Source organism: Zea mays, chromosome 9 (assembly GCF_902167145.1).
Source record: "Zea mays cultivar B73 chromosome 9, Zm-B73-REFERENCE-NAM-5.0, whole genome shotgun sequence".
Taxonomy (NCBI): Eukaryota; Viridiplantae; Streptophyta; class Magnoliopsida; order Poales; family Poaceae; genus Zea; species Zea mays.
The window spans coordinates 13354106-13379904 of NC_050104.1; the positions used below are offsets into that span (position 1 = coordinate 13354106).

The 25799-nt window shown below is 51.4% G+C and overlaps 2 protein-coding genes across 2 annotated transcripts; one reads left to right on the forward strand and one right to left on the reverse strand.

Annotated features, from left to right (window-relative positions):
• Window positions 1-19078: 19078 nt before the first annotated feature.
• Window positions 19079-21433, forward strand: LOC100216841 (Ribosomal protein L19). The gene is made up of 5 exons (NM_001143234.1): window positions 19079-19243; window positions 20152-20274; window positions 20384-20697; window positions 21063-21115; window positions 21215-21433. The coding sequence occupies exons 1-5, from the start codon at window positions 19132-19134 to the stop codon at window positions 21237-21239; spliced, it is 627 nt and encodes a 208-aa protein (NP_001136706.1). The 5' UTR covers window positions 19079-19131; the 3' UTR covers window positions 21240-21433.
• A 2774-nt stretch (window positions 21434-24207) lies between these two features.
• Window positions 24208-25368, reverse strand: LOC103637962 (putative cyclin-dependent kinase F-2). The gene has a single exon (XM_008660962.4). The coding sequence runs from the start codon at window positions 25323-25325 to the stop codon at window positions 24366-24368; it is 960 nt and encodes a 319-aa protein (XP_008659184.1). The 5' UTR covers window positions 25326-25368; the 3' UTR covers window positions 24208-24365.
• Between the last annotated feature and the right edge of the window lie 431 nt (window positions 25369-25799).

Genomic DNA, 25799 nt, shown 5'->3' on the forward strand with positions numbered 1-25799 from the left:
ATCCTGACACGCGCGCCTCAGTCGACAAGGTCGAAGTGACCGCAGTCACTTCGCCCCTTCACTGACCGATCTGACAGGAAAACAGCACCGCTCGCCCCGCCCCGACTGTTGTGCCACCCACCGGGGTAAGGCTGACAACGATCGAGTTCAGCCTCGGGCGCAACAGGAAGCTCCGCCTCGCCCGACCTTAGGCCTCGGCCTCGGGAGGAGGTCTCCGCCTCGCCCAACCCCAGGGCTCGGCCTCAGCATCAGCCTCAGGAGGAATCACGTCCTCGCCCGACCCCGGTCTCGGCGTCAGGAGAAGCCTCCGCCTCACCCGACCTTGGGCTCGGACCGACCGCGCCACAGGGGATACATCATTACCCTACCCCTAAGCTAGCTCAGGCTACGAGGGAACAAGACCGGCGTCCCATCTGGCTCACCCTAGTAAACGGGTGATGATGGTTCCCCGTGTGCGCCCATGACGTTGGTGGTTCTCAGCCCCCTACGGAAGCAAGGAGACATCAGCAGGATCCCAGCCGCACCGCCAGCTATGCTTCTACAAGGCTCAGGCGCTCCTCCGACGGCCACGTTATCTCGTACACAAGGCTCAAGCACTTCTCCAGCAGCCACGTTGGCATGTACACAAGGCTCAGACACTCCTCTGCCGGACACGTTAGCGCATAGCTACACCCCCCCATTGTACATCTGGATCCTCTCCTTGTATCTATAAAAGGGAGGTCCAGGGCCTTCCTGAAGGGGGGTCGCGCGGGGGAACGAGAGCTCTGCCTCCCGAAGGTAAGGGTGCCCCTTGGAGCATCGCGCAACGACTTCCCGACTCATGAGGGAGGCCTCGGTTCGCACCAGGCACATGCGGGACGGGGCGCCTGCAGCCCCAGATCGCCCCGGCGACGAGCACCACCGCCGCGACTGTCGAGCCCGCCTCGACGAGAGGGTGCGCCGAGGCTACCATCCCAGGCGCAGAGGGCGCTACGACAGTGAGGAGGTTCGGAGTCCCTTGCCCGAATCGCCAGGTCCGCAAGCCTTCAGCCGGGCCATACGACGGGCGCCGTTCCCGACCCGGTTCCGAGCCCCGACTACCATCACCAAGTACTAGGGGAAACAAGGCCAGAGTTGTGGCTTGCGGACTACCGGCTGGCATGCCAGCTGGGAGGAACGAACGACGACAATCTCATCATCCACAACCTCCCCCCTGTTCCTCTCCGATGCCGCCTGAGCCTAGCTGGAGCATCTGCCTCCCGCGCAGATTTCCAACTGGGACGACCTGGTCAAGGCCTTCGCTGGAAATTTCGAGGGCACGTATGTGCGCCCTGGGAACTCATGGGATCTCCGAAGCTGCCGCCAGCAGCCGGGGGAATCCCTGTGAGAGTACATCCGACGGTTTTCGAAGCAGCGCACCGAGCTGCCCAACATCACCGACTCAGATGTTATCGGGGCATTCCTCGCCGGCACCACTTGCCGCGACCTAGTGAGCAAACTCGGGCGCAAGACCCCCCACCAAGGCTAGCGAATTGATGGACATCGCCACCAAGTTCGCCTCTGGTCAGGAGGCGGTCGAGGCCGTCTTCCGGAGGGACAAGCAGCCTCAGGAAAGGCAGCAGGAAGACGTCCCCGAGGCGTCTACCCAGCAGGGCACGAAGAAGAAGGCCAAGAAAAAGGCGCAAGCAAAGCGCGACGCCACTGACGCGGATCTTGTCGCTGCTGTCGAGCACAGGAACCCTCGGAAGCCTCCCGGAGGGTCCAACCTGTTCGACAAGATGCTCAAGGAGTCGTGCCCCTATCACCAGGGTCCCGTCAAGCACACCCTTGAGGAATGTGTCATGCTTCGGCGCTACTTCCATAAGGCCGGGCCTCCGGCGGGAGATGGCAAAGGCCAAGACGACAACAAGAAAGAGGGCGACAAGGAAGAGGAGTTCCCCGAGGTCCACGGCTGCTTCATGATCTACGGTGGGCAAGTGGCGAACGCCTCGGCTCGACACCGCAAGCAGGAGCGCCGGGAGGTCTGCTCGGTGAAGGTGGCGCCGCCAGTCTACCTAGACTGGTCCGACAAGCCCATCACCTTCGACCAAGGCGACCACCCCGACTGCGTGCCGAGCCTAGAAAGGTACCCACTCGTTGTCGATCCTGTCATCGGCAACGCTAAGCTCACCAAGGTCCTCATGGACGGGGGCAGCAGCCTCAACATCATCTACGCCGAGACCCTCGGGCTCTTGGAAATCGATCTGTCCACGATCCGGGCCGGTGCGACGCCCTTTCACGGGATCGTCCCCGGAAAGCGTGTCCTGCCCCTTGGGCAACTCGATTTGCCCGTCTGCTTCGGGACTCCCTCCAACTTCCGAAAAGAAACCCTCACGTTCGAGGTGGTCTGGTTCCAAGGGACCTACCACGCGGTGTTGGGAAGGTCGTGCTACGCCAAGTTCATGGCTGTCCCCAACTACACGTACCTCAAGCTCAAGATGTCAGGCCCCAACGGGGTCATCACTGTCGGATCCACGTAACGCCACGCGTACGAATGCGACGTGGAATGCGTGGAGTACGCCGAGGCCATCGCCGAGTCCGAGGCCCTCATCGCCGACCTAGAGTGCCTCTCCAAGGAGGTGCCCGATGCGAAGCGCCACGTCAGCAACTTCGAACCGGCCGAGGCGGTCAAGTCCATCCCTCTCGACCCCAGCAATAACGCCGACAAGAAGGTCCGGATCGGCTCCGAGCTCGACCCCAAATAAGAAGCAGTGCTCGTCGACTTCCTCCGCGCAAACGCCAAAGTTTTTGCGTGGAGTCCCTTAGACATGCCCGGCATACCAAGGGATGTCGCCGAGTACTCACTGGACATCCAAGCCGGTGCCCGACCCGTGAAGCAGCATCTGCGCCGTTTCAACGAAGAAAAGCGCAGAGCCATAGGCGAGGAGATCCACAAGCTAATAGCCACAGGGTTCATCAAAGAGGTATTCCATCCTGAATGGTTAGCTAACCCTGTGCTTGTGAAAAAGAAAGGTGGGAAATGGAGGATGTGCGTCGAGTACACCGGGTTGAATAAAACATGTCCGAAGGTTCCCTACCCTCTGCCTCGCATCGATCAAATTGTGGACTCCACTGCTGGGTGCGAAACCCTGTCATTCCTTGACGCCTATTCAGGTTATCATCAAATCAAGATGAAAGAGTCCGACCAGCTCGCGACTTCTTTCATCACACCTTTTGGCATGTATTGTTATACTACTATGCCATTTGGCTTGAGGAATGCAGGTGCGACATACCAAAGGTGCATGAACCACGTGTTCAGAGAGCACATCAGCCGGACGGTCGAGGCTTACGTCGATGACATCATTGTCAAGACAAGGAAGGCCTCCGACCTCCTCTCTGACCTTGAAACGACATTCAAGTGTCTGAGAGCAAAAGGCGTGAAACTCAATCTCGAGAAGTGTGTCTTCGGAGTCCCCCGAGGCATGCTCCTGGGGTTCATCGTCTCCGAGCGAGGCATCAAGGCCAACCCGGAGAAAATCGCGGCCATCACCAACATGGGGCCTATCAAAGATTTGAAAGGAGTACAAAGGGTCATGGGGTGCCTTGCGGCTCTGAGCCGCTTCATCTCGCGCCTCGGCGAGAAAGGATTGCCCTTGTACCGCCTCTTAAGGAAGGCCGAGCGCTTCAATTGGACCCCCGAGGCCGAGGAAGCCCTCAGAAACCTTAAGGCACTCCTTACCAATGCACCCATCTTGGTGCCCCCCGCTGCGGGAGAAGCCCTCTTGATCTACGTAGTCGCAACCACTCAGGTGGTCAGCGTCGCGATCGTAGTCGAGAGACAAGAAGAAGGGCACGCACTGCTCGTCCAGAGGTCGGTCTACTTCATCAGCGAGGTGCTATTCGAGACCAAGATCCGCTACCCACAAATTCAGAAGCTACTATACGCAGTAATTCTGACGCGGCGAAAGTTGCGACACTACTTCGAGTCTCATCCGGTGACTGTGGTGTCATCCTTCCCCCTGGGGGAGATCATCCAGTGCCGAGAGGCCTCGGGTAGGATAGCAAAGTGGGCAGTGGAACTCATGGGCGAAACAATTTCATTCGCTCCTCGGAAGGCCATAAAATCTCAAGCCTTGGCGGACTTCCTGGCTGAATGGGTCGACACCCAACTGCCGACAGCTCCAATCCAAGCCGAGCTTTGGACCATGTACTTCGATGGGTCGCTGATGAAAACAGGAGCAGGTGCTGGCTTGCTCTTCATCTCACCCCTCGGGAAACACGTGCGCTACGTGATACGCCTCCATTTCCCGGCGTCAAACAACATGGCCGAGTATGAAGCCTTGGTTAATGGGTTGCGCATCGCCGTCGAGCTAGGGGTTCGGCGACTCGCAGCTCGTCATCGACCAAGTCATGAAGAACTCCCACTGCCGCGCTCGAAAAATGGAGGCCTATTGCGACGAAGTTCGGCGCTTGGAGGAGAAGTTCCACGGGTTGGAACTCAACCATGTTGCTCGACGGTACAACGAGACTGCGGATGAGTTGGCTAAAATAGCCTCGGGGCGGACGACGGTCCCCCCGAACGTCTTCTGCAAAGACATACATCAACCATCCGTCAAACTCGACGACGCGCCCGAGCCCGACGAGACCTCGGCCCAGCCCGAGGTACCCTCGGCCGCTGAGGGTGAAGCCCTGTGTGTCGAGGCCGGGGAGCGGAATGGGGTCACGCCAAATCCGAACTGGCAGATCTCGTACCTGGAATATCTCCTCCGAGGAGAGCTACCCCTCGACAAGGTCGAAGCTCGGCGACTGGCTCGGCGCGCCAAATCGTTCGTGTTATTGGGTGATGAAAAGGAGCTCTACCACCGCAGCCCCTCAGGCATTCTCCAACGATGCATATCCGTCGCCGAAGGACAAGAGCTGCTGCAAGAGATACACTCGGGGGCTTGCGGTCACCATGCAGCACCTCGGCCCCTCGTTGGGAACGCTTTCCGATAAGGTTTCTATTGGCCCACTGCGGTGGCCGACGCCACTAGGATTGTACGCTCCTGCCAAGGGTGTCAATTCTACACGAGACAGATGCACCTGCTTGCTCAGGCCCTGCAGACAATACCCATCACCTGATCGTTTGCTGTGTGGGGTCTGGACCTCGTCGGTCCCTTGCAAAAGGCACCCGGGGGCTTCTCGCACCTGCTGGTCGCCGTCGACAAATTCTCCAAGTGGATCGAGGTCCGACCCTTAACCAGCATCAGGTCCGAGCAGGCAGTGGCGTTCTTCATGAACATCATCCATCGCTTTGGGGTCCCAGACTCCATCATCACCGACAACGGCACACAGTTCACTAGGAAGAAGTTCCTGGACTTATGCGAGGACCACCACATCCGTGTGGACTGGGCCGCCGTAGCTCACCCCATGGCGAATGGGCAGGTGGAGCGTGCCAACGGTATGATTTTGCAGGCACTTAAACTGAGGATCTACAACGACCTCAACAAGTTTGGCAAGCGGTGGATGAAAGAGCTACCCTCGGTGGTCTGAAGTCTGAGGACGACGCCGAGCTGAGCCACGGGTTTCTCGCCATTCTTTCTAGTCTATGGGGCCGAGGCTGTCCTACCAACGGACTTAGAATACGGCTCCCCGAGGACAAAGGCGTACGACGACCGCAGCAACCAAACCAGCCGAGAGGATTCATTGGACCAGCTCGAAGAGGCTCGGGACGTGGCCTTACTCCACTCGGCGCTGTATCAGCAGTCTCTGCGACGCTACCACGCCCGAAGGGTTCGACCCCGAGGCTTCCAGGTGGGAGACTTGGTACTTCGGCTGCGACAAGACGCCCGAGGGCGCCACAAGCTTACTCCTCCCTGGGAAGGGCCGTTCATCATCGCCAAGATTTTGAAGCCCGGAACATACAAACTGGCCAACGATCAAGGCAAGGTCTACATCAACGCTTGGAACATCCAACAGCTACGTCACTTCTACCCTTAAATTGTTTCAAGTCGTTCATGTACCTCGTTTTTCTTTACATACACAAATAAAGTATAACCGTCAAGGAAGGACCAGCCTTGCCTCGGCAAAGCCCGACCCTCCCTCGGGGGCTAGAAGGGGGGAACCCCCTCTGCGTCAAAATTTTCCTCGGAAAAGTTTTCTACCAAAACAACTTTCGACTGTATCGATAATGGAACCCTAGAACCGAGCGAGAGTACACGTAAACGGCAAGGCCGACCGAGCCGAGGGACTCCTACGCCTCCGGGATACGGATATCTCACTCATCACCTTCCACGAAAAGTAACTCACGCTCGGTTAAGCGATTCTGACATCGAACAAGTCCTAAACGCTCGGGTAGAAAACGACTTTCGTGCCTCCTCGACTATATCGATAACAGAAACCTGCAAACGAGTAAGAGTGCACGTAAACGGTGAGGCCGACCGAGCTGAGGGACTCCTACGCCTCCGGGATACGGATACCTCACTCATCACCATCCGCGAAAAGTAACTCTCGCTCGGATAAGCGATTCTGCTACCGACGAACAAGTCCTGATACTCGAAACAAGAGGGAAGAAAACACAACTTTATAACACGACAATAAAAATGTTTAGGCCTCAGCGGCCGCAAAAAACATACGCATACTTCAGACAAACTGTTCCTGCAGGTTCAGACATCGGCAGAGGGAGCAGCAGCACCCTCGGTGTCGTTTCCGCCACCGACGGAATCCGGCCCAGCCTCAGACGGCCAGGCTTAGATCTCTACCTCGAAGGAGGACGCCAGCACTGTGCTCGGACCCTCACGACCAGGCTCTCCGCAAGGGTTCTGGCCCGAGCAGACACCCTGGCTAGCTACTCCGTCGCCTCAGCCGGCTGTCCCCCGAGGACATCAGCCCGACTCACGGCCTCGGCGGCGTGACTCCGGGATTGGTCCCGCTCGCGGATGACCTAGCCAAGCTCTAGCCGCCGTTGCTCCACCTCCTCGGCCTGGGAAGCCACCTGCTCCCGGGCTGACAAAGCCTCTTTTCGAGCCGACACCGCCTCCGTCTGCGCTGACACCGCTGCCTCCGGCTTCAGCTCACCGTAGAGCAACCGAAGGTTCTAAAACCAAGCAAAGGAGGCTTTAAACGGCAAGGCCGACCGAGCCGAGGGACTCCTACGCCTACGAGATATGGATACCTCACTCGTCACCTTCCGCGAAAAGCAACTCATGCTCGGTTAAGTGGTTCCGCTAGCCGACAGGCATGTCCTAGCGCTCGAAATGAGAAAAAACATGGCATTACACTAAAATGCCCAAATGTTCAGGCCTCAGCGGCCACAATGAACAAACACCCATGTTCAGGGTACCATTACAAACGGGACTCCGGTTCCATTCCCGCGTGTATGAACAACCTCCACACTGGAGGGCCTGTGGGATAACAAACTCCAGATGGCTCGCCGGCGACTGCTGCACCAACAGCGCGACAACAACCTCCGCCTCGGGCAGCAAGACAACTGCAGTGATGGCCTCAGGGCAAACGCTGCAACTGAAAGGCCCTCGTTCACGTCCCCTCACGGACGAGAACCAGCCATTAAAGCCAAAGAGCCGGAGGTCCGGAACGTAGGTGGCACTGACGGTCTTGTCCGTGGAGGCAACCGCTTCGGCAAGGGGAAGCCTCACCCATGGCGACCACCACCTCAGCACCGACGACAGCGGCCACCTGTCCACCAACACCGCATCGGCGTACGGCGGTCGCCCCAAAGCGCACCGGCAGGTCCTCACTCCCGTCCTTGCCGCAGAACGAGAACGGGACCGTCCCAGAACATGAACGCCGCCCTCGCGGCGTACGACGTGTTGTGCGACCCCCCGGTACAGTCGGCGGCGTAGGGAGGACCTAGACGTGGTCGGCCCGCGCACGGCGTGACCGACACCCGTGCAGCAGACGGGCAGCCATGCTCCGCCCCAGCGGTGGGAGGTGGCACCGGAAGTAGCGCCAGAGCCGCTCAGGCCAGGGAGCCAGACACGCGGCAGCTGCCAGCGCCACGGACGGCGAACACCCTTCTCCCCCGATCACTGAGGGAAGGAGCGGGTCGCTGCTCACACGGAGGCAGGCCCCGACTCGGCGCACCCCCTCCCCAACACGGATGATGAACATCCTTGAAGCTGAGGGCGGGGCAGAGGCCGCAGCCCGGCTTGCTTCTCCCCACCACAAGGCTGATGATCATCCCTACGGATGACCATTGGTGAGGGAATGCAGCCGGGCTGCATGATGAAAATCCTTGAAGCCAAGCGATGGCTGAAGGGCGTCAACACCCGCGAGGTCGTGCTCCTCCAATAGCAGCAAGACAAAGGCAACACGGATGCGCCCCATCTGGGGACTCGGAAGGTGGAAGGGCGCGATGCATGAGGAGAGTGTGAAGGCATGGCTACTGCCCGGGAGATCGATCCCTTTTTAAAGCCGGCTCTCCCCACTCGTATCCCCAAGCGCCACAGGCAAAGTCTCCACCGATGTGCTTCAGGGCCCTCCCCCTACGACACGGGGGCTGGGTCCCGCACGTCAGGCGGGCTGACCCAAAACAGAAGGAGCCAAATCGCCGCTCGCGAAGCCTGTAACCGCCGCGCGGTTATAAGCGTTCCCCCATCCTCGCCGAAACCAGCGGGCAAAAAGGCGGACCGCCACGCAGAAGGCATGCAACCGCACCACGGTTGCGCATCCTTTCGGCTTCATCGCATCCGGAGGGCCAGCGTGAAGGCCTGGGCCCGCATGTCATGCAACCGGCGCGACGGTTACTGCGCGCAAGGAAACCGCACCGCCACTCTCGCCAATGTCGCGTCTCATCGACTACGGAACCAGTGTCGCGACTCGAGGCAGCCCTGCGCGTGACCCAACAGTGCCAACTGGGTGCAACGATCACGGGCCAGTCAGCCGCGGGAGGAAGCGCGACGGTTGGTATGGCCAAAAGTGGGCCGACAGTAATTGCGGCAACAGACGAGCGGAAGCAGCGGTCAAATCGCCTGCAGGCTCGCGTCCCCTCATGAAGCGACAGGGGAGCCCTCTCTCGCGGAGTAAAGACAACACGCCCGTGTTCTGTTCCTCGAACGACTCGTGCACGCGCAACGGCCGCCCCACGAATCGCCCGTCCCGTCGCATTAACTCCTCGGCAGGGCAAGCGACGCCTTTGGCAGGCGAAGCGGGCGTCATTTCGCCTCCGCCATAATGACCACGTCAAAAAAGGTGCGCCACACTATTTAAATTCATATCCTTTTCCTTTTCCTCTTCCTCTTTCTCTCTCTTGCTACAGGGACCGAGAAAGGGGATATTTTGAAAGGGATCCTTCTCGGCGAAGGAAGCGGGCCCCCGAGCCCTCCTACTGATCAGGGGTTCGAAGGCTGGCCCTCGGAAGGGTTCGACAGCCGCCCTAGAGCACTCGGGCTCCTAGCCCATTACTGATTAGGGGTTTGAAGGCTGGCCCCTCGGAAGGGTTCGACAGCCGCCCCAGAGCACTCGGGCTCCGAGCCCATTACTGATCAGGGGTTCGAAGGCTGGCCCCTCAAAAGGGTTCGACAGCCGCCCCAGAGCATGAAGAGTGAGTGATGACTCTGGGTACGTCCGTTACATGGCCGAGGCTCGGGCTACGCTCCCAAGGTATCCTAGGACATTTTCGAGACCAGCAGGAGCGATTTTTGTAACGGAATCTCACCAGAGGGATGCATCGAGCCCTCGGACCCTATTGAATGGGTCCGGGTCCGGCAAATCACCTGCAGGTACTTTTGGAGCGCGCCTCCAGGCCACTAGTCGACCCTTATCGAACGGGGCACGAGCGTCCACTCGGATCACTCGTTAGCAACTCACCGGAAACACCATGTTCGGCGTCCTCCGAGGGCAACATGGCGCTTTCCCCCCCTTCCTCCTTGCGGAAAGGCGACGAAGGGGCATATAATAGAAGTCGAGACAGTCCTTGATCGTCCTCTTGCTCCATGCAGAGGCTCGGGGCTGCTCTCGCAACCCGGCTATGGCCAAACTGTTGACAGCGTCAACAAACCAGCCTGAAGGACTCGGAACCTGACCATGCACCGGGGGTACGGCCAGGCCGTATGAGGGAACAATAGGACCGACTGAGGCATCACGAAAAGCATTAAGACCTCAGAGGAGTCAAACCACTCCTCCGAGGCCTCGGGGGCTACACCCGACGGGTGCGCTCTCGCGCACCCATCGGAACGAAGTATAACCGAGAAAGGCCGATCCCCTCACAAAAAAGTGTGGCAAAGCCTCAAAGCGAGTACCAACACTCCCTTCGAGGCTCAGGGGCTACTGTCGGGTACCGTAATTAGGGGTACCCCCAACGCTCCTAAACACGGCTGGTAACCACCCTCAGTACAAACTGCAAAGACTGATGGGCACGGTTCAAGACAAGACCTCGTCTACCAAGGGACGCAATTTCGCCTCGCCCGAGCCCAGCCTCGGGCAGGAACAGTAGTCCTGGATGAATTCACGCCTCGCTCAAGGGCATCCTCAGGCTGTGGGCGTACCCTCGGCTCGCCCGAAGCCCAGCTCGGGCAGGCTTCGTCGAGAAGCAACCTTGGCCAACTCGCCTTACCAACCGACCATATCGCAGGCGCATTCAATGCGGAGATCGCCTGACACCTTATCCTGACACGCGCGCCTCAGTCGGCAAGGTCGAAGTGATCGCAGTCACTTCGCCCCTTCACTGACCGATCTGACAGGAAAACAGCGTCGCTCGCCCCGCTCTGACTGCTGTGCCACCCACCGGGGTAAGGCTAACAACGACCGAGTTCAGCCTCGGGCGCAACAGGAAGCTCTGCCTCGCCCGACCTTAGGCCTCGGCCTCAGGAGGAGGTCTCTGCCTCACCCGACCCCAGGGCTCGGCCTCAGCATCAGCCTTAGGAGGAATCGCGTCCTCGCCCGACCCCGGTCTCGGCCTCAGGAGAAGCCTCCGCCTCGCCCGACCTTGGCTCGGATCGACCGCGCCACAGGGGATACATCATTACCCTACCTTTAAGCTAGCTCAGGCTACGAGGGAACAAGACCGGTGTCCCATCTGGCTCGCCCCGGTAAACGGGTGATGATGGTTCCCTGTGTGCGCCCATGACGTCGGTGGTTCTCAGCCCCCTACGAAAGCAAGGAGACGTCAACAGGATCCCAGCCGCACCGCCAGCTGTGCTTCTACAAGGCTCAGGCGCTCCTCCGACGGCCACGTTATCTCGTACACAAGGCTCAAGCACTTCTCCGGCAGCCACGTTGGCATGTACACAGGGCTCAGGTACTCCTCTGCCGGACACGTTAGCGCATAGCTACACCCCCATTGTACATCTGGACCCTCTCCTTGCATCTATAAAAGGGAGGTCCAAGACCTTCCTGAAGGGGGGGTCGCGCGGGGGAACGAGCTAACGAACAGGCTCACTCTCTCTCTCTGTCTCGCGAACGCTTGTAACCCCTACTACAAGCACACCCCCTGGTGCGAGATAATACGAGCCGTGTTTCTCCATTGTGTTCCATCTTGCGCCAACCCATCTGGGCAGGGGCACGCAACGACAAATTTACTCATCGGTCCAGGGACCCCCCGGGTCCGAGACGCCGACAGAAACACATCCATATACTCTTGCAAAAGGTTAGCAATAGACGTATCATCAATGGAATAGAAAACATTTTTGCACACTAAGGCATAGCAAAGTCCAACAGAGGCATGTAACTCATCAAGATCAGATTTAGTGGCTAGCAAAGTAGGAGTTTTTAACTTAATAGGCTGCTGATTTTCAGAGTTGAAAACACCTTTTTGCTTAGCATTAATCTTTTTCTCATGTTCTAAGTGGACCATTTCAGTGGGAGTCATAGGAAGCAAAACAATTTTCTTTCCCTTATGCATAAAAGTATATTTATTAGATCTACCATGGTGAATAGCATCAGTATCAAACTCCCAAGGACGTCCCAGTAAAAGAGAGCAAGCATCCATAGTCACCACATCGAAATTAGCAAAGTCATGGTAAGAGCCAATAGAAAAATGCACCCTTGCTGTTTTGTTACCTTGAACTTACCGCTGTTGTTAAACCATTGAATGTGATAAGGGTGGGGATGCTCTCGTGTGGTGAAGCCAAGCTTCTTGACCAACTCAACGTTCACCAAGTTGTTGCAGCTACCACCGTCAATGATGGTATGTACACGGTAGTCCTTGACGATGAGGAACATGTTGAAGAGGTTGTGGCGCTGCCTGTTGTCATCGTCACTAGCCGTGGCACTCAAAGCTCATTGCACAATCAAGGCCTTATAGGTCTCGGACGCTGTTGTACCAAGAACCTCTTCATCACCATCATAAGTCTCTGCAATATTAGCTCCAGCAGTATCTTCATCTTCAACATCAGAAGCACTAACATACCCACCATCACCAGTAGCAATGTATGCCCGTTTGCTGGGGCAATCTCGCTGAATATGGCCAAGTCCGTGGCAGCGGTGGCACTTGATGTCAGAGGAACGGCCTGTGGAAGAGGTGGTCGTAGCAGGTTTTGCTGCAACACCCGAAGGCACCAAGGACTTGCTGTTGTCGTGTCCCTGTGATGTCGAAGGTGCGGTGCTGCGTGTGCCGCTGGTGGAGGAAGATGTGGACGTCCATACGCCCGAAGAGGATGACACCTTGGCTGGCACCGGTGGCTGGTGTGGCGCGAAAGTGCTGCTCCTCGTTGTTGACGACCCTGTAATTCTTTTTCTGCCAACATAGAAAGATGGAACAAGCGTTGTATAGAATGATATTCTTTATAATCAACAATATCCTAAATCTCCCGCCTCAATCCCCCATAAAACCTAACCATTTGATCCTCCGGATCCTCAACCACCCCACATCGTAGCATACCTTTCTGAAGCTCTTGGTAGTATTCCTGTACCGACATGTCTCCCTGATCTAAGCGTTGCAATTTTTTTCGAAGATCACGTCTATAAGAAGGGGGAACAAAGCGAGCTCACATCTCCTCTTTTAACGCATTCCATGCTTGTGGTGCAGCACGTGTGTTAACTAGTTCATTCCACCAAATGATAGCAAAATCTCTAAATTCACTAGTGGCTTGTCTAACCCTATGCTGCTCAGGAACAAGATGAGAATTAATTTTTTGTTCTACCAACATCTCCCAGTCTAAGTAAGCTTCAGCATCATAAGAACCCATAAACGGTGGAATAGAGAACTTAATCTTAGCAAATGGATCATGGTCTGGTTGAGGATTATGATGACGACGTCTACCATTACCTCCCATACCTTGTCGATTACATGCGAAGCGTTGTGGCAGCGGTGCATAAACATCGTCGTCATCGTCGTCATCGTCCACAGGAGAGTGAGATGGGGCTGGAGTTGGTGGGGGGGGGGACGAGCCTCCAGTACGTCCATACGTGTAACAAGTTCATCAACTCGTCGATCAAGCTGCTCATAGGATGTCGAGGCAGAGTCCTGGTATTTTTTGAAAGCTTCAGTCATCGCGCGCATCATCTCCTTCAATTCCATCTGAGAGACACACTCATCGTCGTTAAGTTTAGGCCCCTTGTCCTTGTCCATTTGATTCTTTGGTCCTGTTATTGTTAGCACACAACAGAGACAAAAAGGCAACAACAATGTGATCCCTACAACTATCTCTCAGGGTGGTGGTGGAGGTGGTGGAATACAAATTATGAAGCGTCTTACCCCGCTCTTACAACGTTCTTACCAGCACTGCAAGTGGCAAACGGTGACCGGTGTGACTGTCCAACGAGCGTGGGTGTGATTGCAAAGGAGTACCTGTTCTGCTCGAGATAAAATTGGAGCTATGGGAAGGCTGACTAAATATATATATATATGTGGCACACAAGTCAGTAATAGATAGCAATGCTGAATAAGTGTTCCAAGTACTCGTCCTAGTTGCTGGCCTAGAAAATGTAATAGAACAGTTGGACCAAAGCACAAGAAAGGAGGTACAAGTATCTAGTGGGAATCGCAGTTCTGTAAATATGGCAGATTTTTCAGCACTAGTAGAAATCAAAGGCGCATTTCAAAAGGAGTACCATGAAAAAAGCTCAAAATATTCTGAATTTTTTACCACTAATCCAAAAACACAAAGGATGGAAGCACACAAAATTTCACTTGAAACAGAGTTGTATTGTGGCCTAGAGAAATTCACAAAGGATCTCTGAAATTCTTGAAAACACTTAAACAATTTTTTTAATTATCTTCCCGATTTTTTTGAATTTTTTGTGCTAAAACAGAGTTGTTTGGGTCACCCCAGAATGGAGTCAGGATTCTGCTGTAAAAATTTGAGCTCAAACGAAGCACCGAGCGAAAAGTTATGACCGTTTTATGGAATGTACCTCAAGTTATGGTTTTCAAAGGCACAAATCGGTAGGAACCGAAGCGGCGACTATGGTGCACACGGTCAGTTTTAGAGATAGGATTTGTTTTCTGAATATGGTCGGTTTAGATATAGGATCTGTTTTTTGATATGGGCGGTTTTATAGATAGGATCTGTTTTGTGGATAGGGTCGGTTGTAGAGATAGGATCTGTTTTGTGGATAGGATTGGTTGTAGAGATAGGATCTGTTTTGTGGATAGGGTCGGTTGTAGAGATAGGATCTGTTTTGTAGATAGGGTCGGTTTTGTAGGATGGAAGCGGATGGACACAATCAAACTGAACCAAAACAAATCTAATCCAGCAACCAAACTCAACTAGAACACGAACTCAGAACTGCGGACTCTAAAACTGAATTGTGCAAAGGCTAAGGCGATGGTTTTAGGTCGGAATAAACTGATCGTAATTTTTTTTTGGCTTTTTGTGGACTATGGAACAAAACAAAACTAATCTAAAGGTAGAATTATACCTCACGCGCAACTTGAAAATTTGATACCAATTGATAGTAGACGCGGCCCGATCTTCCGTGAGATACGATAATTTGATTGAGTGGAGATCTCGACGTTGATGATCCAAGGCTCCGAGCGAACGGTTCCTCGCAATCACTACACCACGGCTTCGTTGGTTATCACCCGTGACACACGAATGACCTCGCCATGAAGGCTTATCCCTGCAAGCGCAATCAAGAACACAAGCAAGAACAGGAAAGAAACGCAACCAAAATTGTATTGATTACGGGATGGGGGTCTCACAAGTCGATGACGACGACACTGTTCGATGACAGAATTGATCTAAGCAAAACCCAAACCTAAATATAGCGGCGGCTGCTGAATAAATAGAGTATTAGGGCGTGCGTGACCCCTGGACTCGCCCCTAATGGGCTCCGACGCGATACACGGCCCAACAGACGATGCCGTAGCACCAAAACATAATCTGAATGCTGACTTGTTTCGACGATTCCCGTTGACTCCGGATGAATTTTAGGGTGGAACCAGTTGGGTTGGTTAGATAATCTCGTTATCTTTCCAACCATATCCAGTCTGTCGCAATCGGAGTCCGGATGCATCTTGGGCGTCCATTTTAGTGCAGACTGGTCCTGGAACCCGAGATGGAGTCGCAGCCGACTCGGACTTGATCTCCTTCCTGTTGTGGACGCCCTTGCTGCTCCTCCTCAACACCTTGGTCTTTCCCAAGTCCTTGCTGGTCCTCTCCAAGGTACCTAATCATCAAAACATCCATGGCCCCAAGCGTAAGCTCTGAAACACAATTGACTAGAGTAGAACGTACCTGAAGATTTAGCTATCGTGCACGAGATCGTGTTATCGGTCCATTCACTGTATTTATAGAAGTGATGTCCTCATCAACCGAACTATCCGGTGTGCACCAGACATTGTCCAGTGCGTCAACCAGCCCGAAGTTGCAACGGTCGGCTGCACCAGGAATGGAAGGAAATCGCGCACCGGACACGAACAATAGCTGTCCGGTGGCACACCGGACTGTAAGGTGCGCCACCCGACAGAAGGCAACTTTGGCCTTCCAAGAATGCCTCCAATGACTCCTAGCTGCCTTGGGGCTATAAAAGGGACCCCTAGGCGCATGGAGGAGGCACCCAAGCATTCCTTGATCATTCCTAAGCACCAAGACTCCATTCTCGCGCATTCGATTCTTTGAGATAGTGATTTGAGCCCCATTTGAGTAGAGGACTCCTCGAGTTGTGTTGTGAGCTCAAGTTGTGGCTTGTGTGCGTGATTGTGCTTGTTGTTTTGAGTATTGTGTGTGTTGGTCTCCCCTCCCTTACTTCCGTGCTTTTGTGTGATCATCAATTGTAAGGGCGAGAGGCTCCAAGTTGTGGAGACTCCTCGCGAATGGGAGAAAGCATAAGAAAGGAAAACCCGTGGTATTCAAGTTGATCATTGGATCACTTGAAAGGGGTTGAGTGCAACCCTCGTCCATTGGGATGCCACAACATGGAGTAGGCAAGTGTTATACTTGGCCGAACCACGGGATAAACCACCGTGTCTCTTGTGATCGCTTTTCTGTGATATCTTGTGTTAGCAAGAGCTCGCTTCTTAGCCATACTAACACTTAACCAAGTTTTGTGGCTATAAGTATTTGATTTTTACAGGATCACCTATTCACCCCCTCTAGGTGCTCTCAGGGAGACATCCAAATATTTTGAGGAAAGAGTTTTTGTGGAAGGAGCTTGGTTTGAAGAGGATTATGCAAACAACATGTGGGTGAAGATGGCAGCTTGTAATAGGAAGGTGGCGTGAGAGGTGTTTGGAGTGACCAAAGAGAGTAGAAGTGAATCTGAACTGAAGATGTTCAAAAGACAATAAAGGAGAACAAATAATGTTACAAGAGCACGAACAACATAGAGACGTACAAGGTGCAAAGAAGACTGCAAAGCGAGTTTTGAGTGAGTCAAAGGGTCGAACCTATGATGATTTTTATTAAAGACTAAGTACAAATGAAGAGGAGAAGGATCTCTACAAGATGGTTAGGATTTGGGAAAGGAAGACGAGAGTCCTCAACCAAGTTAAATGTATCAAGGATGTGTAACACCTAATTTCTACAAAAATAAAAATATGATATATTATGTACATGCGATGTGAATGTTCACAATCATTTAAACTCATACAAACCTCATGCTTAAGTGACTAAACTTAATTTACAAATTACCCATAAATAAATAGGTGCATGCATGTTGGAATTTTTTGCTTAACTAGGAAACACATTTGGATTAAAAATTTCAAACTAAACCCTAAACAAGAAAAAGAGAAAAAAGAGTATTATTCCCACGGTGGCCCCGAGACCTTGAATTCTGGCCCAACAGCGTGGGCGCTCAGCCCGGCCACCCGCCCGAATTTTTTGTATTTTAGCCCTTAAACAGAAGTAAAATCACGTTTAGACCTAAAAAAATTTTAAATGCAGTTTTGGACCCTTTGCTCGGCGCCATAGCCTATGGCGCCGAGCTAACACAGAGGCTATGGCGCCGAGGTCGTGTTGCGTTGGCACAACCCAGACGCGTGGCGTCGACGTGGAACCGAGCTCGGCGCCACAGATCTTGGCGCCGAGCTCGGTTGTGTTATTAAATTATTTGTTGCAAACATGAGCACAAAGCCCATCTAGCCCACTTGGTAGAGCACAAGGCTTCTAACCATGTGGTCGTGGGTTCAAGCCCCATAGTTTGCATTTTTTTTGTTTTTTTTGTTTATGTCGTTGGTGTGTCCGCTTAAATTTATTTCTCGCCTAGATTTTTTTTATGTCGTTGGCGTACTGCTGATTTCTAATGATGCATAGAATACACATTTACCTGATATACAATACATTAGGGCGAATCATATATAGTCTCTGTGGACGGAAGAGCATGTGGCGAGCCATTCCGTCCCACCCGGACAAACATGATGGACTGCCGAGCTGTCCCGGTTCGCATCAGCCGTGTGTGGTCACCGTCAAATGCGACAACGAACTCCCCCTTCTTGACATTTTGAAGCTGGACCAGCTAGCGCCGAACACAGCCTACATGTCGCTCAGAATCGATTACTATACATGCATACATACATGATCGCCCCGTTGCTCCTCTCCATACGTACGCTTGGACCATACCCAGGGGTTGTACTCATCTCTTGCGTGGAGGTAAAGACCATTCATATGTATGACCTAATAATCTAGAAATCAGCAGTACTACTATATTAATTTAATTAATCAGCCCAGTTCCTCCGTGCATACTAAAAGTCTTGTTTATTCTGAGTCAGGCAGTCAGGCCCATGAGGAGCCGGAGCTGAGGCAACTCATGCTTGCACGATGATTTACCGGTCTTATTGTCGCCATGCATGATTCATGCCATGCCACACACACATAGCATGCACACTCCTGCACGGACACGTCATTCGAGCTAGGCGATGCATCTGGATCTAGACTGGAGAGGGAACCCGTCCAAACCCCACCCATCTATCGCTTACAGTTCGCCGTCGTCGTAGCTATCCTTATCACCAGCACGCATAAAAAAAATCTAGGCGAGAAATAAATTTAAGCGGACACACCAACGACATAAACAAAAAAAATGCAAAATATGGGGTTTGAACCCACGACCACATGGTTAGAAGCCTTGTGCTCTACCAAGTGGGCTAGATGGGCTTTGTGCTCATGTTTGCAACAAATATTTTAATAACACAACCGAGCTCGGCGCCAAGATCTGTGGCGCCGAGCTCGGTTCCACGTCGACGCCACGCGTCTGGGTTGTGCCAACGCAACACGACCTCGGCGCCATAGCCTATGGCGCCGAGCTGTGTTAGCTCGGCGCCATAGGCTATGGCGCCGAGCAAAGGGTCCAAAACTGCATTTAAAATTTTTTTAGGTCTAAACGTGATTTTACTTCTGTTTAAGGGCTAAAATACAAAAAATTCGGGCCACCCGCGCGGTGCTGACAAGTGGTAGTTTGGCAATCCTATTTCCACACGATTTTTATTTTCTAAAAAAAAACTAATTATTTTCCTTTAGAAAAATAAGAATCACTTAAAAAATAAAATTGCCAAAATAGCCCTACATTATTTTTTCGGTAAGTACCTACGCTATTAGGCGTGAAAAAACGGAAATAAAAGAGAAGGCCACAAAGGGCCTTGAGTGGCCCCTTTTTTGTCAGGCCATCTAGTAGGCCTTGGTACAATAAGCCGGACTCCTCCACACAGGCCTAGCCCAATGAGAGGGTTCCATGGAAACCCTAATCCTCGCGGTATATAACCTTCCGCGCGGCCGCCACTCTTCCCTGACTTGTGCGCCATCACACACAAGACACAACCCCACTCACCCGGCAGGGAGGCCCTCTTCGTCGGCGGAGGCCATGGTTTCCCTCAAGCCGCAGAAGAGGCTCGCCGCGGGAGTCCTAAAATGTGGCAAGGGGAAGGTGTGGCTTGACCCCAACGAGGTCTACGAGATCTCGATGGCTAACTCGCGTAAGACCACCACCGCTTGCTCTCCGCCTCCTCCCCCCGCCCATTTCGTGTTTGCTGGGCGTCGAATCCGTTCGTCGATGAGCAACGGCGTCCGAGTGGTCCGACCACGGACGCCCTTTTCACCCCTTGATCGTTCAGTTCGGTTGACGTCGTAGGAGTATGTCTGTGTTTCTGCGCGTATCTATTGGTTTTGTTACCTTCTTGTTTATTTTTGCATTCTGTTGCTGCAGGTGTCCATAATAGCTCACTCACTGCTTGCCACCTCATATAGCTGTGTTGCTTATCTTAGCGCACATGATTTTAAACTGTTAATTGTATCTATGTTATTTTTGCTATTATACTTTATTTCCTTCTAATGTGCAGTCTAGGTTATCTGTATATCTAGTTTTGTGACAATGTTTGCTATGTGATGCAATTGTGCATAGAGTTTATTGTGTCTTTTGATTATTTCGTGCACTGCTGATGATTCGCAAAGAATTGTTTATTTAGCAATACATATTCTGTTCATGGCGTACTTGCAAACTGTACCTTCTGTCCTACTTGGTTTATTACTTTGTTTTTGCTATGACTGCTATTACTTTCATGGTCTGCTGATGATTTAGAAGTATGATTTTATCTTAGTCTGAGGTGTTGTGCTCAGGCTTTTATTTTTCATGCATTTGTTTTTCTGTTTGGTTTAGCACTGATATCGCCATGCATGTCTCTGCAGTTTTATGTGATTAGATGGAGGTGAGATAGTTATTATATTACTCAGTGTTGTCGCGGGTACTTGTTTTCTCTATTCTTTGTGCTCGTTCAATTTTGATCAGTGTTATGTTTGAACTTTTGTTGGAGCATTGAAATCTTGTTTCACTGCTTTGAAACGCAAGGAACATAAGTATGACATTTCTATACAACTTACTTTACAGGTCAGAACATTCGTAAGCTGGTGAAGGATGGATTCATAATTAAGAAGCCACAGAAAATCCACTCAAGGTCCCGGGCAAGGAGGGCCCATGAGGCCAAGCAGAAGGGGAGGCACTCTGGTTACGGTATACTGCTGCAGCACTCATTTACTCTGTTCGTTGCCATGTGAATTTATATCTGAGTTATCTGTTTTTTTAGCCCTGCATTATGTATGCTAATATGATCTCCCTGCAGGTAAGCGCAGGGGTACCAGGGAGGCTAGGCTCCCCACCAAGATCCTTTGGATGCGCAGGATGCGTGTCCTCAGGCGTCTGCTGCGCAAGTATCGTGAAGCAAAGAAAATCGACAAACACATGTACCACGATATGTATATGAAAGTAAAAGGAAACATGTTTAAAAATAAGAGGGTACTCATGGAGAGCATCCACAAGTCAAAGGCCGAGAAGGCCAGAGAGAAGACTCTCTCGGATCAGTTTGAGGCCAAGCGAGCCAAGAGCAAGGCTTCCCGTGAGAGAAAGATTGCAAGGAGGGAGGAGAGATTGGCTCAGGTAAGACAATGTCTCAATGCCATGAAACTGTATATTTTTATTGTCATTGAACCTGCTGTGTTATGATATGGATTGATGGTAATTAAATTTACTAACTTCCATTAGTTTGTTGATCTGTTCAATATTGAAACTACGCTTGATTTTTTTTCATCTCGCTACATTGTTGCATATGATTGTCCTTTGGCCATGTGTTTTAATTTAGTGTACTATCATTGTTTTTCAAAGTGTCATGTTATGGCTTGTAGTTTGTTTTAAACTGTTAGATTTTGTGTATATTTTTTGCTGACAGATTGTGGCATTTTGATGTACCTGTTTCTTCCATCTTTTGTGTTCTATGTTGAAATGCTTGTTTCATCTTTGTGTAGGGCCCAAGGGAACCTGCGGCAGCACCAGTATCAGCTACTGCTCCGTTTGCAGCGTAAGTGACCCGGAACTAACTACACTTTACCTAGTTTTCTTGAATTAGCTCATGTGTATGTTGACATTTTTTTTCAATTTTGACACTCTAATGTCACAGTGCACCAAAGAAGGCGAAGAAGTGAAAAAGGTGGTCTTCTAGTTCTAGGACCTAATTTTGGAGCGCCCCAACTCTTTTGCTGTTACATATCCAAGCTGTCAGATATCTGTAATAACATCTTATCTCGTTTTTCATGTTGGACAATGTAGTAGAGTTGTTTGTCCCAAGTGTATTTGGAACGAATTTTCACAGAATCTGCTTAATGCTTCGGTGGAACCCAGTTCTGGTTTTGCTATTTTACCTTGTAGATCTGGCCGCTGTGGCTAGCCTCCGTGCTTTTTTGCTTCGATGTTCCATAACCTTGTCTGGTGTTGACCCGCGATGACGCAGGTTTTGTAGTGTTCTTTGGTGAATTATGAGCTCTGATGTGATATTGATACGTGTGTCGTCACAATTGATGGGTTGCAGTTGCAGAAACCATGCTTTTGTGACTGGGACGAAGCTGGGCATGGTGCATCGATGATGCTCGCCTGTTATCTAGGGGTGAGGGTATGATCTCTAAATTTTAGGATCAGATTAGGTTATAGGATCAGATTAGGATTGAGCTCCAATTCTATTTATTTTGGAACTAAATTAATTTGGAACTGAAACAAATTGTGAAAAAACATTTAAGCAGTGATCATTAGTTCATTACCACCGCTCTTAATCAGACAGTTCTAAGGATTCACCCCGAGCTTGTCATTTGAAATTAATGTGTGCATATATCAAAGCTTAGACATGCATTTTGTAATGCTCATATGTACTCACTTGCAAGCAAGTCGCTCAATATCTGCTGGAAATGGAAACCGGGAACCAGAAAAAAAAATCGATGTCTACAACTAATCAGTTCGGAAATCAAAGTTCAAAATTATCAGCGAAGGGAAGATTTAATATCATTTTTTTGGATTTTTTGGAACAAAACCTGACGCCTAGAATGTTATGAATCTGAAATCTGCAACAGGGGAGTTTCTCAGACAGCTCCTCCTCTACTTGTGAAGTAACAAGCAATGGTGACCGTGGCTTTATATATTGTCAATTGAGGTCTCTACGATGCTTATGACCCTAGCTACATGGGCGAAGCTAGGTAGGGTGGACCCGATGCTTATGCACCCACTAAGACCTAGTTTGGAAACCACATTTTCTCATGGGATTTTCATTTTCCCAAGAGAAATTAGTTTATTTTCCCTTGAGAAAATTGAAATTCCATGGAAAAATGTGATTTCCAAACTAATCCAAAAAATTGTAAATCTAGTGATTTAGACTAATTTTTCACCATATATGCACTACCCATAAATTAATACTATGCATCCTTAAGACATTTGTAGCCTCCTCTGATTCGCTCTGGCTTCACCACTGCCTGGCTACACATGGTGCAAAATAGAGATACCAGATAAGGGCACCTCCAACAGCCTATGTAAATTGATTGGGCTCGGTAAACAAATAAAAACCCCGTTGAAAACTCATCCAAGAGACTGTCCATCTTCCTCTTCTCGCTATCTGTCTAGGTATCTCCTCCTCGCTAGGTATCTTTGTCGAGGCGTACGGCTCGCCATCTCCCTCCCTCGCGACCTCCTCGTCATAGGCGGACCGATGTTAAGAGCAGTGGGGGCACAGGCCCCCACTCAATTTTATTGATTTAGTGGAAGTTTTACCTTATTTACTATAATCACAAACGCTTATTTGTAATTAACCCTTCATTTAGGCCCCCACTTAAAATTAGACCCCCACTCAGATTTTTGTCTAGGTCCGTCCCTGGTTGTCGTTCCCGCGTTTCCTCCCGCTCTCCAGTCACCACCATCGACTTGCTCGCGGTCGACTGATCCTGTGCCATCACTGTTGCGAGTTTCCCGCGACGTCCTACTACTGTCGCGCCACCACAGTCTCCCTCGTCGTCGTTCTCGCATATTCTGCAGTCGATGTCATGATGGCGCGACGACACCGTCCAAGGTGACCAACTCTTGGTGGCAGTAGCTTCTAGGTACACAATGGGCAGCACCTCGGTGATGCGCCAACGACGAAGTATGGATTGCCAAGTGCTGTGGCAAACAGAAGGTGAGAAGTTGCTGACCTGGCTCGGGCGTGAAGAGGGTGCTGCGCGTGATGGTGTCAGATCAAAGAACTACAATGCGCCATTCCATTGGATACTGTGGATGAAATTTTAAGCGACGAGTAGTTGAGATTTTACAGGTCAACATTTATATTTGGAGAGTTTGTTGGATACATCCACCCAATTAGAACTTATCTATCTTTTTTACAGCCCTCAGTACTCCAAATTTAGCTAGGATTGTACCTAAACCGTTGGAGGTGCTCTAAAGGAAAAGCTTAACATATTCCTGAAGAATTCTCTATATGTACAATCTACGCATTTCTATCAGTACTAATTGTAACTCAAACATATGCTTCCCCGTGACCCATACAGATCCAACAGCAGACGATTCAGACATGTAACTCAAACAGCAGATGTACTTAATTTTGTTTAGTTAGTAGACCAGAAAAAGGTAAGGCCTTGTTTGGATAAAGAGGGATTGGAGTGGATTGAAGAGTATTTTAGGGATTGAAAGTGAAATTAGTTCATATTACACTTCAATACACCTTATATCATCTCAATCCACTTCAATCCAAGATTACCCAAACAAGGCCTAAGGGATATTAACCGCCGGCTATTGCGGTACATATTTATATGACTTCAGAATCCGGTGTAGTGTGCAGCATTTCCTAGAATCTGGTACATGTTTAAATGGCTTCAGAAAATAGCTAGGCAAAGCTAAAATCTGGAAAGTCCCCATTTTTAGGCAGTGTGGTCCACCCAAATGCTCAGCAATATGCAAGATTCAGCAATATGCAAGATTGCAAACTAGTATTCATAAAGATTCAACTGGTGCTCAGCAATATGCAAGATTCAGCTACTGCTTTCATCCATCATTGGCAAAAAGAATAAAGACACCTGGTAAAACACCATGCAATAACTCTCAATTTTAGGCTAAAATCAACAACTTCCTGACAGGAGATAGAACTTCCTCAACCATTAGTAAATATACATCCCTTGCTAGGAAGGAATAGATAACAAGGGACCTTTATAAAACAAAGTCGATACTTCATTGCTTTGAATGAATATTACATTGATCAATTCCTGCTCTAAAGATGGGTCGAACTATAAACGCGCGAGCAACAACTACAATCCTATCCAATGTGATTTGAAGTTTTTGAACCATGGTTTCTCAAGTGCTTCGGCGGCCGTGAGCCTCTCATCTGGGCGGAAGGCCAGCAGTCCCGTTAGCACATCACGCCCGGCCTCAGACAGATGCGCCAAGCACTCCGGATCAAGCTTCCCTGCCGCAGACGTAGAGGCCATCTGATCTCGAAGCTTGGACATCTCGTCGAGCATCTCCTCCCGTGTCTCCAGATCGAATAGGGTCTCAGCAGTCAGGACCTCAGCCATTACGCAGCCAAGGCCCCACATGTCGACGGCCGGGCCGTAGCACCAGTTGCCGTCGAGCAGCTCCGGCGAGTTGTACTGCAGCGTCCCGACGGGGTGCGCCTCATGCGGCTTACCGGCGGGCTCCTGCCGCGTCGCCGATCCGAAATCGCAAACCTTGAGCGCGCCGAGTGGGCAGACTAGGACATTCTCTGGCTTCATGTCCCTATGTATGAACCCGGCGTCATGGATCTTCCTGGCAGCGCTGATTAGCTGCCGCATCATCTCGCGAACCACGTCCTCCGACAAGGGCCTCCACATGGACTCGCGGAGGGTTAGCCCGCCGCGGACCAGCTCCAGCACAAGGTGGACGTCGCCGGTCTTGGGGTCGGCGGCGACATCGTGTATCCCGATGATCGAGGGGTGACCGCGGCACGCGTGGAGGCACCCGGCCTCCATGGCGAGCGCGCGACGGTCGGGGTGGCCGTGGCCGCCGGGCCCATCACCGAAGATCCACTTGAGCGCCACGTTCTTTCCAGTCCGGCGGTCGCGCCCCCTGCGCACGACGCCTTCGGCGCCCTCGCCGAGCACCTCGAACAGCTCGAACTCCGCGATGCTCCGGGGAGAAGCGGGAGCATTGTGCCGCGGTCGCTTGTTTGCGTCAGCGGCGCCTGGTTCTTGGTCCGGTGCCGGACGCTTGGGAGGCGTCGGTACCATTGCCGCCGCCGCCGCGTGATTGGAAAAGATTGGAAACAGGATCCACGAGCGTGAGAGAGATCTAATTGCGAAAGCCGTGGCCTATGTATATGGAAGCCGGCCGGTGGCGTGGTTCTTAAGACTTCCAACTCCGAAGTCGAATTCTGTTTTGAGTAGGATAAGTACGGACAACTGGCCTCGCGTTTTCGGCCTTTCGCGGGCGCGCGCTCTATACACAACGCTCACACGTCAGCACAGTTTTTTATAAAAAAATATTATTTGTTTTTGTCTGTATAATATAAAGTTTCTATGATTGACAAAAATATATAAAATGAGCAGTAACAGCATAAGTTGTTGTGAGGCAAAGGAAAATGTTCAAATGTCATGCATTGAATTTAAATTAAATCTGCATCTAGAAAAATCTTTACTTTAAAACGGATAAAAAAATAACGCTAGTAAAATTATAACGAACAAAGAATATACTACCATAAACCA

Coding starts and splice junctions, on each gene's coding strand:
- LOC103637962 (XM_008660962.4), bottom strand. CDS start 25,325: ATGGTACCGACGCCTCCCAAGCGTCCGGCACCGGACCAAGAACCAGGC.
- LOC100216841 (NM_001143234.1), top strand. CDS start 19,132: ATGGTTTCCCTCAAGCCGCAGAAGAGGCTCGCCGCGGGAGTCCTAAAA. Junction 19,244..20,151: donor GATCTCGATGGCTAACTCGC/GTAAGACCACCA, acceptor CTTACTTTACAG/GTCAGAACATTCGTAAGCTG. Junction 20,275..20,383: donor GGGGAGGCACTCTGGTTACG/GTATACTGCTGC, acceptor ATCTCCCTGCAG/GTAAGCGCAGGGGTACCAGG.